This window comes from Polypterus senegalus, chromosome 8 (assembly GCF_016835505.1).
Source record: "Polypterus senegalus isolate Bchr_013 chromosome 8, ASM1683550v1, whole genome shotgun sequence".
NCBI lineage: Eukaryota > Metazoa > Chordata > Cladistia > Polypteriformes > Polypteridae > Polypterus > Polypterus senegalus.
In genome coordinates, this window is record NC_053161.1 from 114,091,215 (window position 1) to 114,107,190 (window position 15,976).

Below are 15,976 nucleotides of genomic sequence, written 5' to 3' on the forward strand. Positions count from 1 at the left end.
AGAATGGCAAAGACTATTTCCAAAATATAGGTGGAATTGAGAAAGGTTAAGTGTTCTTTATAGATCTTACTTGAGCATGACAATTCTTAAATATATTCCTTTTGGCAAGTTCTTTATATGTTATAAATCCCGGGCCTCTTACTGAAGTAAGTACAAATCCTGTGGTGGAGCAAGGATAATAAAGAATGGCTGCTGCCCTGACTCATGCACACACTAATCACTTTAACAAAATAGATGTATCTTTTATAAATGCATGTGAATTATCAAATCCACTAGTACTGGATGATACCTGTACAGTATAATCACATTCTATGAACCACTTTGCACATAGAAACATACTGAAGAGAGGTTAGAAAATAACTTCAAATGTTAAGTACCTAAGAGGAAGTAATATGAACATGAAAACATTTTCTATAAATTGTAAACAGTAGGAGTTGACATATCAGTCCAACTGGGTCAATTTTTGTATTACTGTGAAATATTTTGGTGAGTTTTCTGTGAAATTCAGAAACACTGAATTTGGTCAGTTTTATATGACTACCTTCAAATTTCAGTGCAAAGCCATCTTTAAAAGGTCTTTGATTAATATGACTTGTACAGCTGATAATTAGATGTAGGCTTTTGTAGAGACCTGGCTTTACAGCTGTACATGCTACAAACATACAACTGTGAACACATTACCCACATGCTCCACTGTATCATATGGGATGAAAGGATTAAGCATAGAAATATGGGAGCCTAAAGATAAACTGAGCAAAAAACTCACAGTTTGCCTCACACCTTGAAGAAATACCTGCAGACCTCTGGAAAACTAGAGTTTGTAAAATAGGTCAGGATTGCAAACACTTTTAATAAAAATAAAAACAGATCATTGGGTAGAGCAAGAGAATACTTAAACATTCCACGGAAACAAAAGTAATTTTCAATCACACACACAATTAAGACAGTCTGGAAAAATGATGCATTTCCAAGAGCTAAATTTAAGAAATCAAAAAAAACTGACCCAAAAGTTTTTTGTTTTTTTTTTTAAATTTAGTGTTCAAAAAGTAAATAAAATCTACACCTCCAATTCACAACAGCTATGGGAACTAAAACTAGGTCCCATTTGGAGTGTTCATAACAGCAAAGGACTTCTTCCACTTTGATTCAAATGATGCTTCTCTAACTACAGCGTAAAGCAATCAAAAACTAGGATTGTGACCATCTCAAGAGCGTCATGGTTATTCTATGACACTGTAAATGGCCACAATGTTAACACAGCAGATTTTTTCCCAGTTTTTGGGCAAATGAGAAGCTCTACAACACTGAACACAAAGGTCCCAAAAATTATTTTCTGCTACTTGGCATTTAGAATACAAAGCCTTACCCTCAAGAAGATGATAAAAAAATAATATATACCATATCTATCCTGATGGCACTTGTACATTTCCATTCAATAGGCTGATGCTATACCATATTTGTTTAGGAAGCACAGGAACAAAAAGCATGCAGCCTGGTTTTAATTTGCATTTCCTTCTCATTCAAAAAATCCAAAATGTCCAATTATTTTCACGTTCTAGCACAGGCAGCCTTCCACCTAAAACATCTTTTTACTTTTTTTAAAAAAGGCAGAAAGATGATTCCCTCCATCACTTTCACACATGATCCATGTTTCTTCTGCTTTTTCTTCTTCAACAAAATGACACAGCCCTTTAGCAACTGGGCAAAATTTGATGGGGATGAAGTTCTGATGGTCCAGTGCTATGCTACCCACGACCTGGGATGTAATGGACTTTCTGATACAGAGTGAATATACAATAAAAGCCCCTTCCCAAGAATGTGGACATATTTAATCATGTCTGAGAATGTGATGTGCACAGGGGGTATGAGGACATGATTGGGGATGTTGCACTCTTTTTATCCATCCAAAAGCTTGAGAATACTTTCCCGCTCCTTTAGGGCTTTCCAAGCCTGCTCCTTTTCTTTTTTGGTAGGGGTCCTCTTTTTCTGTCGAGCTGCCATAATTTTCCTGAAGGCTTCCATCACCTCATTGTCAGAGACACGAACACGCTGGCGTAGTTCCTGTTTCTTTGTCTCTTCTTTAGCTAGCCTAAGAGTCAGAGAAGTAAAAGCTCAGCATAAGTAATACTAAAGAAAACAGAAGACACCATTGATAACACACAAACATCTGTCAATCCAATTTTTTAGTATGTACTTTTAATTTAAAACTGTGCAGAGTCAGATACTATTCTAACAGCATTGGATGCAAGGTAGGAAATAATTGTGAATGGAACACCAGTTGAATTAAGGGGTCACACAAACAAAAACCTACCCTCATGAACACTGGGCCATTGTAAAATCTATAATTAACCTAACACACAAACCGTTTTAGAATCTATGGCTAACCTGATCCTTATCAGCTAAACATACTTCATTGTATTCTGTCTTCAGCCTACAGAGTATCCAAGATGGCTACCTCCCAACTGTCTACCCCCCCCACCTTTTTTTCAGTTAGCGCCCTGAAGACCACATATTGTACAATTATTCTGTATATGTTTGTTCTGTGAGGGGATAAACCTTATCATTGCTATATTAAAGACTTTATGAATTAGATGCAGTTCTTAATCAATTTCAACTTAAAGCAAAAATGCACTAACATCTACATTAGTAATTACTAAAAACAAACATTTGAAAGCAAACCTGAAAATGTCTTGTGGACCACCAGGGTGCGCACCGCCACCCAAACCTGACAGACAGACGTAGGACACAAGTTCAGGGCACACGTTTGTTGTTGTTTTTTTTTTTTTTTCTTTTCCCCATGGGAAACACCTTTCCCCATTTCCCAAGTGTACAGCACAGTTTCAAACTCTCTGTTGCCTCCACTCCTCCTGGCAAGCTTCTTCTTCTCCCACCCGACTCTGGCTCCTGAAGTAGTGGCTGCTGGCTCCTTTAATAAGGCACCCAGAAGTACTCCAGGTGCTCATTGACCTAGATTTGGCAGCACTTCTGGGTGTGGCGGAAGTGCTGCAATTAAGGGCTCAACAGCAGCTGCAGTACCCCCTGGCGTTGCCCACAAAATACAACACGGCTGCACCAAATTCTTGCCCCCATAGAGTCCGAAGCACCGCTGCAACTCAAGGGGGCTGCCTCCTACTGCTCCGGGGGAGGTAATACTCTAGATACACTCCCTCCCCAGGTCCGTTCAGCATACAGGTGTCCCAGCCGGGGCCCACCACACTTTGTATGGAGTCTTCACATTTTCCAGAAAGGTACTATTATTTTTCCTCCAACATCCCAGAGACATGTTAAATTGATTGGCAAATCCAAAATAACCCTATGCAAACTCTGCTAGGATACCCACAGGCTCTCAGTGCCCCTGAAATGAATGACTAGGATAAAATAAATACATAGATGGGAGGATGGATTTAGGTTTAGGCACTAAAAACTGTACATCTGACATTCTGGAGTATCTGAATTTCCCCTTGGGATTAATAAAGTATCTATCTACTGTATAAAACATCACATTAAAAAAATAATCAGTTCAAATACTTGGACAAAAAATGAGGTATTTACTAGAACAACTATTTGTTTCTGGCAGCACGGTGGCGCCGTGGTAGTGCTTCAGCCTCACATTAAGGGGACCTGGGTTCGCAAGACATGAAGGTTAGATGCACTGGCGATCCTAAATTGTCCCTAGTGTCTCCACCTGTCACTGTTCCCACAGTGGATTGAGATGCACCTGAGGGAGTTCGGGAGCTTGACACCAGAAGTGAGAACCACAAGAAAAAGGTGAGATACTGGGCAGTTGATTAGAAGACAGCAAAAATCACATGAAGCGTTCTTGTGCATTGTTTCTAGTACTATAAACGGTTTTGAAGCATATCACACACAGGTGTAGTTTTGGTGTAAGGTCCTTATAATGGACGGTAGAAAATTCTGAAAACTGTAAGACTGAAAGTGATATGGCTTGTTCTGTTGTATCAATCTGCTGTTGTGGCACTGAGTCTAGTCATCGTAATTCCATTAATGTAATGTGATGTGACTCTTATTGTTCTGCTGAGTGGTTTGTCATAGTAAAATTACCTGTTGTCACAAACATTATGCACAAAAAGTACTTTAATATATGTTTCAAAATGTTTCTCATTGTGTGAAATTAACCAGGTTTGAGTAAATACTGTTGGGTTATATTTAATTTAGTTGAGACATCCTCCTATTTTGCATATAATTTTAAAACTCTTCCAATAAAAAACACTAATGAACATAAATAAGGATGATTAATGCAGATATTTGTTGCAGCCTGCAGGGACTACTAGAATAATCATATTGTTCTGATTGTATGAATCAAATTAAATCAAGCATTTCTGAAGTGCTTCAGAGGAGATTTCAAAACGCTGATATATATAAAAAATGAATCGTGAAATAATTTTGCAATATTTTTAAACTATCACCCAGTCCTATTCTGAAGTAACCTTGACACACAAAAGACAAATCTTCAAGTCGACATTTCAAGAAGCCTCTACATCTTCACACTGTAATACACTGGCCATTTTAATCTACTTGTGGCAAAATTAACTGCACAGGTGACAAATAAATCCTTTCCATATAAAGCTTGTGTTCCTTTGCATAAAAACGTTAATATGCTTTTTTTTGCTTTAAACATTTGGCTGACCTGAAGGTTGAATAAAATAACCACCTGGAATGCACACAAGAGGTGTTGCTAACTAAACAGGTGGTGCTAAAAGATCCCTTCCACAGCAGGATTAAAACCTCATTAAACAAGTTATTGGACACTGCCATATTAAAATACAGTTGGACATGAGCATGCTAACCCAACTCTCATGGCAAGAATTTCAGAAAATACTTATTTTAATAGCTTTCCTAGTTTAATGATAGGCCTGTCTTATTTTAATGGCAAAAAGATGTGTAACAAATCTCAAGGCACAAAGGACTGTAGTTGTGCCCTTTCAAACCTACATATTGTATATTGTCCAATTTGTAGAACTATATTTTAGAACCCTTTTCTTTATTTAAAAAAAAAAAACTAGGGGGCTTTCTAGCTGCTTGCTTCGCTTGCCAGCCAAACCTCGCCACTTCACGTCTCTGACGCTCACATATGTGGATTTCACTTTCATCAAACAACAAATCTTTTCATTCTCGCAGATACGCCTCATCATTGGGAAGAAATACTTTTTTTCCCTGATGGCAACATGAATTAGATGATCTACAACAATATAGTAGATCTGTTTTTGCTGTTCTGTTATTTCACTGAGTAATTTCCATTTGCGCTAATGCGATCTTTACTGTAATTTTTTGAGACTTTCGAATTTTAGTACTTTCACGATCTCTAACTTGATTCTTTACGACATTCTTATTTGTCATCTGTTCTTTGTATTTTATTTCTGTCTCGTGGGACATGAAAGTATCTCTCTGAAAAAGTCACGTCTTGTCCCAGGCAAAAAGTCTTCTCTCATTCCAGGATTTTTTTATTATAATAGACAGACATGCAGCTGTGATCTTTATTGGAAACTACTAAAATATAGTTAAAAAAAACTATAAAAATGAACTCAGTCGGTAGTGCTGTAATTCATTAATATTTGAGCTCAAATTATTACCTATATTTCCTGTGGTACAAATTAACATCCTGCTGAAGTGTTTTATACAGCTTTACATTGTACCAATTCATGTGAAACATGCTCAGTGAAGTATTTTTCATTAATCAGTTGGGTTTCTTCATACATTAGCCACAATAGAGTGGTGCCCTGCCTAGGACAGGGTCTTGCCTTTTAGACTCTGGCTTAAGCAACTCTGATTTGCATTGGCCAGAAGTCCACATGACCATCATCAAGTTCTTCCATGTGAACCCTGAATACAATAAAGACTGACTGAGATCATTTATGTTAGGTAGAATGCCTATATGGGGCTGGGCGGTCTTGTGGCCTCGGAAACCCTGCAGATTTAAATTTTTTCCCCAGGTGTCTGGAGTTTTTTTTTTTGTTTTTTTCTGTACTTCCTGGCCATTAGACTTTACTTTTATTCTATGTTAATTAGTGTTCCCTAATTCTATTTTCTGATTTATTTTGACTGAAAATGTGCTATATAAATAAATGTTGTTGTTGCATTAAATGAATATAAGAATATTATATGTTTTTCAACCTGTCTTTCAACCTTCAATCTACCCGCCGGCACAGTGGTGCAGTGGTAGTGCTGCTGCCTCGCAGTTAGGAGTCCCGGGTTCTCCCTGCGTGGAGTTTGCATGTTCTCCCCGTGTCTGCGTGGATTTCCTCCGGGCGCTCCGGTTTCCTCCCACAGTCCAAAGACATGCAGGTTAGGTGGATTGGCAATTCTAAATTGGCCCTAGCGTGTGCTTGGTGTATTTGTGTGTGTGTCCTGCGGTGAGCTGGCACCCTGCCCGGGATTGGTTCCTGCCTTGTGCCCTGTGTTGGCTGGGATTGGCCCCAGCAGACCCCCGTGACCCTGTGTTTGGATTCAGCGGGTTGGAAAATGGATGGATGGATGAATCTACCTTGACAAAGCAAAAACAAGGTTGATTATAAATATTACTGCTTGTCTTGAGTCAAAACAAAATCCAAGCTCAATATAGGCTTTATATAGGCATTTTATAGGCAATATAGTCATTTTTGAATTTACATAGCATTCCAAACCAAGCAAGTATGACATACCATGTTCAATATGTAGAACCTGACACTTGAAAAATGAAAGACATGCTGCTCACCTCATCAATTCTTGCTTCTTGGAGCGGTTATGGGCACTTAAAGCCTTCAGTTCTGCCTGCCTTTTCTGTAATTCTGCTAGAACCTCATCTTCAGAATCATCTGTGGGGCGATCTTCAGATTCCAACACACCCTGAGCCACCAGCTCCTCTTTGATCCGTGCTTCCAAAGATTTGGTATGAGGCACACTGTACAAGAGCACATAATGCATAACATAGCCCTTGCAATTTTTACACATATACTAAAGCAGAAATCATTACATAGCTTCACCTGAAGTTCTTGGTCTGACTACGTGGTGACGTGCTGGCCCCATCAGCTCCTGAATCTTTACCAGACATCTCTGGGATAGGAGAGTCCTCCATTGGAGAGATTATATTCTCCTGAAGAAAAGAATAGCATTGGCACAGCAACATATATACAACAAAAATAATTTTCTGACTACCTTTAAACTGTATAGAAAGCTTAAAATTTTGTAAAATATGGGATCAATTTACTTTGATAACCAGGGTCCCTGTGGTAAATACAAGACAAAAATGAGAAAAAGGTGTGTGTGGGAAATGTGTGCAAGCTGTGATATGCACCTGTGCTTAGTTAAAAATTACAAAGGGCCTGAAAATGAGAAGGAGCTTCGTGTCCACCTCAACAAACCAAAATCTGTAAACAACAGTGGGGTGGTCACCTAGAAAATGGGCATAATTTAAAAAAAACACATATTGGCCTCTGTAACCTTGAACAGGATTAAGCAGGACTGAGAATGTTAATTTGACAAGGAGTAAACATGTGTAGAGATGTAGGTACTGCATTACCATTAGGTACTATTAAGCACTAAAGTACTATGGAATCTGTGATACAGTGGTTTAGCATGTTCTCTCTGCATATATGTGGTTGTCCTCTTCAGGCATTTTGATTTTCCTTCCACATCCTAAAGATGTAAAGGTCAGGGTGGTAGGGAAATGGAAATGGCACTTTTAAAACAGACTCGTAGATCTTGGAATGGATTGGAAACTTGCCCAAGATGAGCAATCCCCATGAAACAGCTATCAACATAGCTACAGCTTTTTCTGTCAAGACAAGTGGGGATTTTTTTGTACGAGATGGAAAGGTTTGATTTCAGCTAAGACATCCAGCCATCCATTTTCTGCCACATATCCAGGTCTGGGTTGCAGTAAGACCAGGTAAGACATGATAAATAACGTTATTGTTTATGAAGCAGTGTTAATGTTGTAGCTTCTTTGTGTGCAATTGTAGGAATATATATGAACAGCATGACTTAGAAACATTTTCCATTAGCTTCCACAGAATTATTAAAATAATGGCTGTAAGATAACTGTACATTTCAAATGGATTTTTTGGAGACATTCTTCCCATTTTAATATGGCTTTTTTATTATTATAATTTCAATTTTTTATTTCAGAACAGTAATAACATACAAAAGATTTCTATTTTGTCAAACAATCACTGTGTGCAGATTGGATATGAAAAACATCTTCAGTATAACACAACGGTTAATTACAACAGAACAACATTTAATTTTCCTTATGTTTGTCTAATTGGTGTTGCTTTATCAAAATTATGATTTTAAATATTTATGATTATCAATCTTTTATATGAAAATAAATGTATTTTTGCTTTTATATTCTTAAAGTTTATTGTATTTATGACTATTTTATAACACTGAACTGGTTATATCTCTTTTAACCAAACACTAATTAAAGCAGGGTTGAAAACCGATGCATGAATAGACAGAATTTATAATGTGCATCAGCTATATAAAGGAATATATAAATAATTAATACCAATAAATGGACAGAAATATTCCCCCTGGGTTTCAAAAAATTATAAATCTATTGATTCTGTGATAAGTGGACAAAGAATTCACTTAATACCAGAGATAATAAAGAGTCAGATAAAGTTAGATAAAGAGTTGCATACTCTTTGCAAACTTCAAGTCTGATGTTACCTATTCTTAAATTATGAAATGGGAGTGCCTACTACATGTCAACAGAATATAAATCCCCCCATTTACTCTGTAGTAATTTAATTGAGGTAACTATGATAGCTGGAAACGTTTTGTGGCAAAACATTTTTTTTTTTTTTTTTTACTTACTCTGTACTTATTGTATGAACAACCTTTCCATTTTAGTTAAAAAGGCTGCAATTCCCAATTAATTTCAGCCTTTTAATAAGCAATAAATAACTATAATGGCCAAATTTTAAATACAACAAAAACTAACATGCGGAATCTATTCTTTTCTTACATTTATTAATGTATAGGCTTCTCTCGCGTGAGAAATAAAAATTTAATTTATACATTTTATGTAAAAATGGACATACATTGAATACATAAAAACATATTCTATGACATCTTCTCTAGTTACACCCTTCCCAGTATCTAAAAGAAATATTACATTTTCAAATAACTCTTATTTCAGATTATATATATCTATCTATATATATATCTCTCTATCTATCTATATATATATATATATATATCTCTATCTATCTATATATATATATATCTCTATCTATATATCTATATATATATCATCTATCTATCTCATTTTTCATACTTTTTTCATTTATTGCTAAATCCCCACAGGTGATCATCTTTATATATAATACACTACCATGGTTGTTCGTTTGTCTGTCCAGGATTTTAATTCACCTGTAGCTTGCAAACCATTTGACCTATTGACCTGAAATTTGGTACACATATACTACGTGACGTCTACTATCCGTTTTCAGGGTGATGCTTGATCTCCAAGGTTATTCCTCTTTTTATTTTATTGTAGAACCAACTCTCAGCAACGGTTAGCAGGGCGGCCGTGCGACCCATCCATAGGGGCACTGTTCTCATCCCTACCACCTTCACCATCACTTCCTCTACCTCTTCATATCTTAAATCATTCCTGAGGCAGATTGAAGACTTAAGGGCCAGCTTAAGTGAAAAATTAAAGAAAACGTACTAAGTAATTCCAACACAAACTCTGACTTAACCAGTTTTAATGCAAAAAGATGCTGATGAAAGAAGAGAAGAAGTGGGACATTAGGGTGGAAAAAAGAAGAGCTGCTCAGGAAACAGCAAGTGCATCAACCTATGAGCAAACAAATGCTAAACATACAGAGAAATTTTAGGAAAACTATGAATGCTGAAGTATATTCATGGTACATTATCGCACAGTGCGCCGTTAGTGTTGTATAACATTACTTAAAAAGCTGGTGACACTTTTGCTAATGCATGTACTTGTATTTCAGATCTATAAAAGGTTCTTACCAAAACCTGATTTTACCTTAGCACAGCTAACATCACATACATATTTTTAAATATGTCGCATGTCTTGTCAGGACTAGGTGCAAGGCAGAATCCATTCCTGGAAACCAGCCAAGACCCTCACTTACTTTCCTTAGCCAATTTAGAGTCACCAATTAACCAATCATGAATGGTTATAGGATGTGGGAGAAAAATGGAGGAACAGGAAAAAAAAAAATATGCAGATAGATCAAAAACATGCAAAACTTCAAATAGACAATAACCAGGTCTAGGAGTCTCATTTATAAAACTTAGCGTGAGTTCAAGCATCATACAATAAATGTACAGCAGAAACAGGAAGAAATGTACGAAATAAAAATGTACAAAACCTGGCATATGCACATTTCCACGCAATTTACCTTTGTAACAATCATCTTGCAAATACGTGTATGTGAATGCACCTCAAATCAAGTCTGGTTGCTGCCCTGAAACAACCATATATAGAAAGTGGTAATCAACCTCACACATATGTAATCACGGTGCTACAGAACCTCACTGTCCAGTAGCGCAGCCTCTCTCCTGACACATCGAGACCTCACCACCTGCATTTAAGAGTGACTGGCTACACTCCACAAACTGAGCATGCAAGATCATACATGCCATTATAGAGGCTCTCCTCTGTGTTCTGAGATTTGGGAAACACGTAAGGCCCAAATGTCTAAGCGGGTAGCCACTATTACATGGCACATGCTATGACATGATTGCTGTTACGATGAATAGTACAGGCCATATGAAAAACTGAGGGTTCAGCCAGTGACCTTACCAATGAGCCAAATACAGTACAATCATGTCTACCAAAGCTACTTTGCTTCAAAATAAATTAATCATTAGTTGACCCAGGCCACTAAGCCACAATGTTTGTTAGTCTCATTTTGCCATCACAGACTCATTTGTTAATGGGATGTAATCATTTACGGTTAATAAAAGCAGCATCATTTTTGCTAAGTGCCCTTATTGCAATACGAGTGCAGTAAAGTGCTCTGGTTACATTAGGAGAACCAGACACAGCTGCAAATTGCCTTTTGAGGTTGGTAAAACATGTTACATTTTATGTATGCACACCCACACTATACAAAAACTGTACCTGTATAATATGAAAAACATAAAATTAATGCCTGTTATCTTTTAGAACTAATTAAGCAGCTGCAATTGACAATACAATCCGTGATAAATCTAACTTACTTAATTTTATTTGGAACTGCCATCCCGAACCTGCATCACACAATAGCCACCTAGTTAGAAATCACAACTATGTAGGTGTTCAAGAACTGTCAACATAGAATTTTACAAGCTGTGGGGTATGACTAGCTCAAAGTGATACTCAAATGCTCTGTCTGTTTTTTGAACTTTTATCTTTTTACAAGCTTATGTTTTTAAATATATTTTTATCATAAACTTGTGTTGATATCTGAGATTTGGAAGATGCTGAGTGAAGCATCTTTTAAATGTCACTTCATATTTTATTAAATCAGAGTAAAGCCAAAAAGATCTTTTTCCATGGCCACTGAATTCCCTATATATTTCAACTGCTTCTGCACATATTTCTTTGTACCAGGTTCATGCTCAGCTCCTCCCATTCTCCTATTCATTTTTTGTACTTCAAGACCTGGAATAAACTGTGGAACAAAACTAAGAACATACTTATTTGGTCAGGATAGTTATAAGAGAAGCAGTCAAATATGACAATATATAAATACTATCAAACTGCGTAAAACCTGCCTTAACTGCAAAGCATTTGCTCACCTCCACTAATGCCTGCAGAAGGCGTTGTGTTAAGGGTCCAAATGGACTAATGTCCTCATGCTGATCATGCTGAGTCTCCGACTTCTTCAATAAAGCATCCACTTCTGCATTCCAGAGGATGACAACCAAATAACATTAAGAAGCAAGTGAGAAAAACAGTTTCATATTATCACAACAATGGAGCTTTCACATTTTTTGATAAGAAAACCATATCAATTTTGTTAGTGCAATACTTTGATTGTCATATATGTCACCTCCACCTGCAAGATGGCAAAAATATACAGAAAGAAATACTCACCTCTGGCATCAAGTTCAGCCAGTGGCCCCACTATGCCCTTTTTCTTGTCAGCAGCTGATCTTGCGCCCTCCCTTTGCTCTTCCAGCAAATCTTCCTGAGCCCACCGCAAGGAATAGTGCTTTCCCAAGGGTGGAATCTAGAATGAGAGTATTTTATTTACACAGCAATGTTTCAACAAGTTAATAACAACCCCTGACTTTCCCCTACATAAAGCTGCAACTTTACAAGTAAACTACTTAAGGACGATATTTTATTAGCTGGAATTAAATGGAACAACCATATATTCTTGAAAATGTGAACTTCCTCTTTCCCATTTGTGCTACAGTTAGGACATAGGCATATGCAAATAAATGTGAAATTATGATACCTGTGTCTACTGAAGCAAATATGGTTAAACTCTATTGACTTCTAGAACCTTACAATGCTAATAATTGTGTGCTAAGTTTCACGGAGAGATTCATGTTTGAGTTACTGTATCCATAGGCATCACCCTGAAAGTGGTAAAATTGCTTTCAGATGCCTTTAAACATGTAAATCTATAGAAAACTCTAAGTTAAGAGTGAGCCCCTATCAAAACATTTCCTCTGCACCTACAGCATATGTAGGTACAGTTGAACAGTGCACTAAAAAACCAACCTTGTAGTATTCTGCCTCATCCTCTGGGGGCTTTATCAGCTCTTCGAGGACTCTGATCTCTTCAGCAGTGATGTCTGCACAGTACGGCTCCACAGATGCCCAAAACCTACAACACAAAGAACGCTTTGTGGGATAAAGACCAAAGTACAATAGCCCACAGACATTTGGAATCTGATATATTATTAGTATATACTTGAAGCTGAATTCCAAAATTAATTTAAATAATTTAGGTGAAGGGCTAAACAAGTAAAGAAAAACAAATGTCATTCATGGAAGCAGATGACTTGGAAAAAGGGACTGATATAAATGTAAAGCTATTTATATATCCTCTCATCTTTGCAAAATGCATTATCTAAAACTGAAGTATTATGCTGTACTATTTTGTGCAAACCATTTTATTTCCTTATTTTTACAACGTCTGTACAGTTAATTATGATAAAAATGGGTATAAAGAGCACCTCATAATCAAATAATGAAAAAGTGCTGAAAAAAAGAGAGGGAGAACCACATTAGTAACTTCACATGGAGTTCCCCAAACAAATTTTAAATCTTTACATTTGACTGAGCAGTGACTTATTTACCACATGTGTTTTTTTAATTTTCAGAGCTGAATTTATATCTCTTGTAGGTACTGCATAAATACACTGTGGACTGATCAGAAACCCAAGCTCTCAAATCCTGTTATAAAAAGACAAGCTATGACAAAAGATGAGGGAAGTTATGAATAAGTGGGCAATATTCCTAATCACTGGCATGGCACATATATGATTGCATGTTCTCTCTAATCATATGGCAAGGCTAGACAATTATACTTTCAATCTTTGCATGCATTAATAATCCATCTTAAAGGGAACAAAATCATAAAAACACCCTGAGTACTTTCAAGATACCCGTCCCTCTGTGGTTCCCAGAAATACAACTAATAGGACGGAATCATAGTGAAATTGTGCATATACTGAACATACCTATTGGGAGCATCGTTTTTTGGGATACGTGGCGCATCTAGCTGGTCATCCTGAAACTCATACTCCTGGATCTTTGGCTGCACATTTTTTGATTTGGGTCTACCTGGTCCAGGTCCTGGCCCATGGCTGCCCTTCCCTTCCAGCTTCTGCTTTTTTGGCTTGCCATGCTTGGCAGGAGTACCCAGTTCATGTTCCTTACCCAACTTCAAAAATCGTTTATCCCCTTTCTTGTCCTGCCAGTCGGTAAGGATCTAAAACATAAGAGCTGATATGTGAGACTATTTACCTTAATAAACTGCACTATGTAGCACGGTAGCAATTCAAAAATTAGTTACACATGTGTAATTTAACACTTTTTTTATGCATTTTTGGGTAACTGCAAAAACAGTGACAATAAAAAACAAACATTTAAAAATTACCAATAAAAAAAGCTTTGCTTACAGATGCCACATATATATAAAATGCTAATTAAGTCCACTTATTTTTCCTACAGTTCATCAGTACTGCCCCTGCATCACCATTACACACCTGCGTCTCAGCCTCTAAGACCCTCAAGCGTCGGCTTGCTGAGGACAGCAGTGTTTCCAATTCCAGCTGCAGTGTGTCCAGCTCCTCAATGCCAATGCCATCATCCTCAGAGCGATTTAGCACTGCTGTGTAGCGTGGACACACCTTTTGGTGGTCCACAGGCTTGAAGTCATGGAACTGCAGAGGGCAATCCTTTAGTTCACTCATCATAGCAGGCGGCAAGTAACTCCTCACTCCACAGAAAATAAATTAAATCCTATTGGAAATTTGCAGGAATGTAATTGTTTCTTAAAATGCATCATGGTTTAGATAAAACAGCATAAAGTTTGTCAGGGCAAAAATCTGTCTAACAATTAAGTACAATACAGAATTTCAATAAACTGCATACTGAGTTTGTGAAACATCAAGTACAACTTTAAAAACAGTAAAGGTTATCAAACTTAATATAGCTTTAATGAGCGCGTTGTAAAAAATGTTATTTACACGAATTTAGCATGGGTAGTGAAAAATGGCACATTTGGGTAATGTAACTACAGATGGGCAAAATGTTATTTGAATATGACAAATTTTCAGGCTTTTATTTTAATGTTATACAAAGGAAACCTTTTTATGTGATACGTTGCATTCTGTACTATAATATGCAGCTTGATGGGCTGATGGTCATCAATATATTGATATATATTTAAATTCCGAACTTTACGTATTCACCGTGAAATTCGCGTGTCAAAATATGGACTCTATCACCAAATAGTTCGGTGCAATCACTTGTCAGTTGTAGTTCTTCAAATAAGGCGCTCGTAAACTCCAACAAATTCTCCTTTAAGAGACCGGTCGCATTTTATTAGCGAAATTTGTCCATGTCTGTTTTGTTGGGTAGCCTATGAAAAATGAATAAACGCGGTGCACAACGTGCAGATGGACAACACAGGCAAAGATATCAGGATGGCCATCATGTTCTATCGGCGCCGACCGCGGCTGCAGGAGGACTCGTGTATCCCAAGGAGGGACAAAGCACGGCATATTCTTTCAGCCAGTAACGGCGTTAGCCAATTACTGATGCCGCACACTCCTGGACCCTATCCCCAAACCTCTCGACCTGAAATCGCCTATTACTACATGAGCAAACCCAGACATTCATTTATTCCGAATTGATGCATTTACCTCGAGAATGCAGTGTCCATTACTGAATACACCACTTACATGGTAAGAGGGGGCATCAATCCAACATGGCTTTGTACAATATGACCTACAACATTAAAATGTATAAAAAATTGGAGAATCCAATATGCATTAGATTACAGTGTGATTAATATGTGGCACTGCGTTGTTTTAACGTGCCATAAGTTAAAATGCGATAATTCGTGTGCATCTGGCACCCTTTACCCCCCCTTTAGCCGTGAAACCAATCAAACAGTCAAAAGAGAAAAATGGTATCTTCCACAAGCAAAACCAACGACCAGGTACACGTAAAACTACACATTTCGTAAGTGATTAATACTTTAATGAAAACGACACGCAAAAATAAGAAAAATCTGAATACAACGTATATGCCAACTGCGTATTGTTGAAATTTATGTAATTATTACATGTATCTATTTTCTACGTGAGTTGATGCAACCCAGTAAAGCCGAAATACCCCTCTCTGTCTGAACGCCAATCCTACATCCCCGATTGCCTTTTAGGGAAGAAATAAGTTAAAAAGATTGCAACACAAGCAGACGTAACGAAGGGGGTTGCACGTATTTAATAGAAAACGTATCAACATAAAAAAAATAAAACGGCATGT

General features: G+C 37.2%; 2 protein-coding genes across 4 annotated transcripts in view; both read right to left on the reverse strand.

Moving 5' to 3' along the window:
- The window catches only part of polr3b (polymerase (RNA) III (DNA directed) polypeptide B), a 256,221-nt gene that overhangs the window by 102,360 nt on the left and 137,885 nt on the right, over window positions 1-15,976 (reverse strand). The gene's annotated exons all lie outside the window — the stretch shown is intronic.
- On the reverse strand, window positions 831-15,737 carry tada3l (transcriptional adaptor 3 (NGG1 homolog, yeast)-like). Of its 3 annotated transcripts, none has more exons than XM_039761639.1 (9): window positions 15,391-15,737; window positions 14,191-14,446; window positions 13,663-13,913; window positions 12,698-12,803; window positions 12,062-12,197; window positions 11,764-11,867; window positions 6,981-7,090; window positions 6,713-6,898; window positions 831-2,089 (listed from the first exon to the last, which is right to left on the reverse strand). In XM_039761639.1, the coding sequence occupies exons 2-9, from the start codon at window positions 14,398-14,400 to the stop codon at window positions 1,897-1,899; spliced, it is 1,296 nt and encodes a 431-aa protein (XP_039617573.1). In that variant the 5' UTR covers window positions 14,401-14,446; window positions 15,391-15,737; the 3' UTR covers window positions 831-1,896. The 3 variants fall into 3 exon arrangements, with proteins under 3 accessions (XP_039617573.1, XP_039617571.1, XP_039617572.1); XM_039761637.1 differs by having other exon boundaries at window positions 15,352-15,737; XM_039761638.1 differs by lacking the exon at window positions 15,391-15,737 and having other exon boundaries at window positions 14,191-15,329.

Bases quoted from the DNA above. Each gene is read 5' to 3' on its own strand.
- tada3l (XM_039761639.1), bottom strand. From the start codon at position 14,400: ATGATGAGTGAACTAAAGGATTGCCCTCTGCAGTTCCATGACTTCAAG. The intron at 7,091-11,763 runs GTGAGCAAATGC...TCTTTTCTTCAG, and splicing joins TTCTGCAGGCATTAGTGGAG to GAGAATATAATCTCTCCAAT. The intron at 2,090-6,712 runs GTGAGCAGCATG...TCTGACTCTTAG, and splicing joins AAGAAGCAAGAATTGATGAG to GCTAGCTAAAGAAGAGACAA.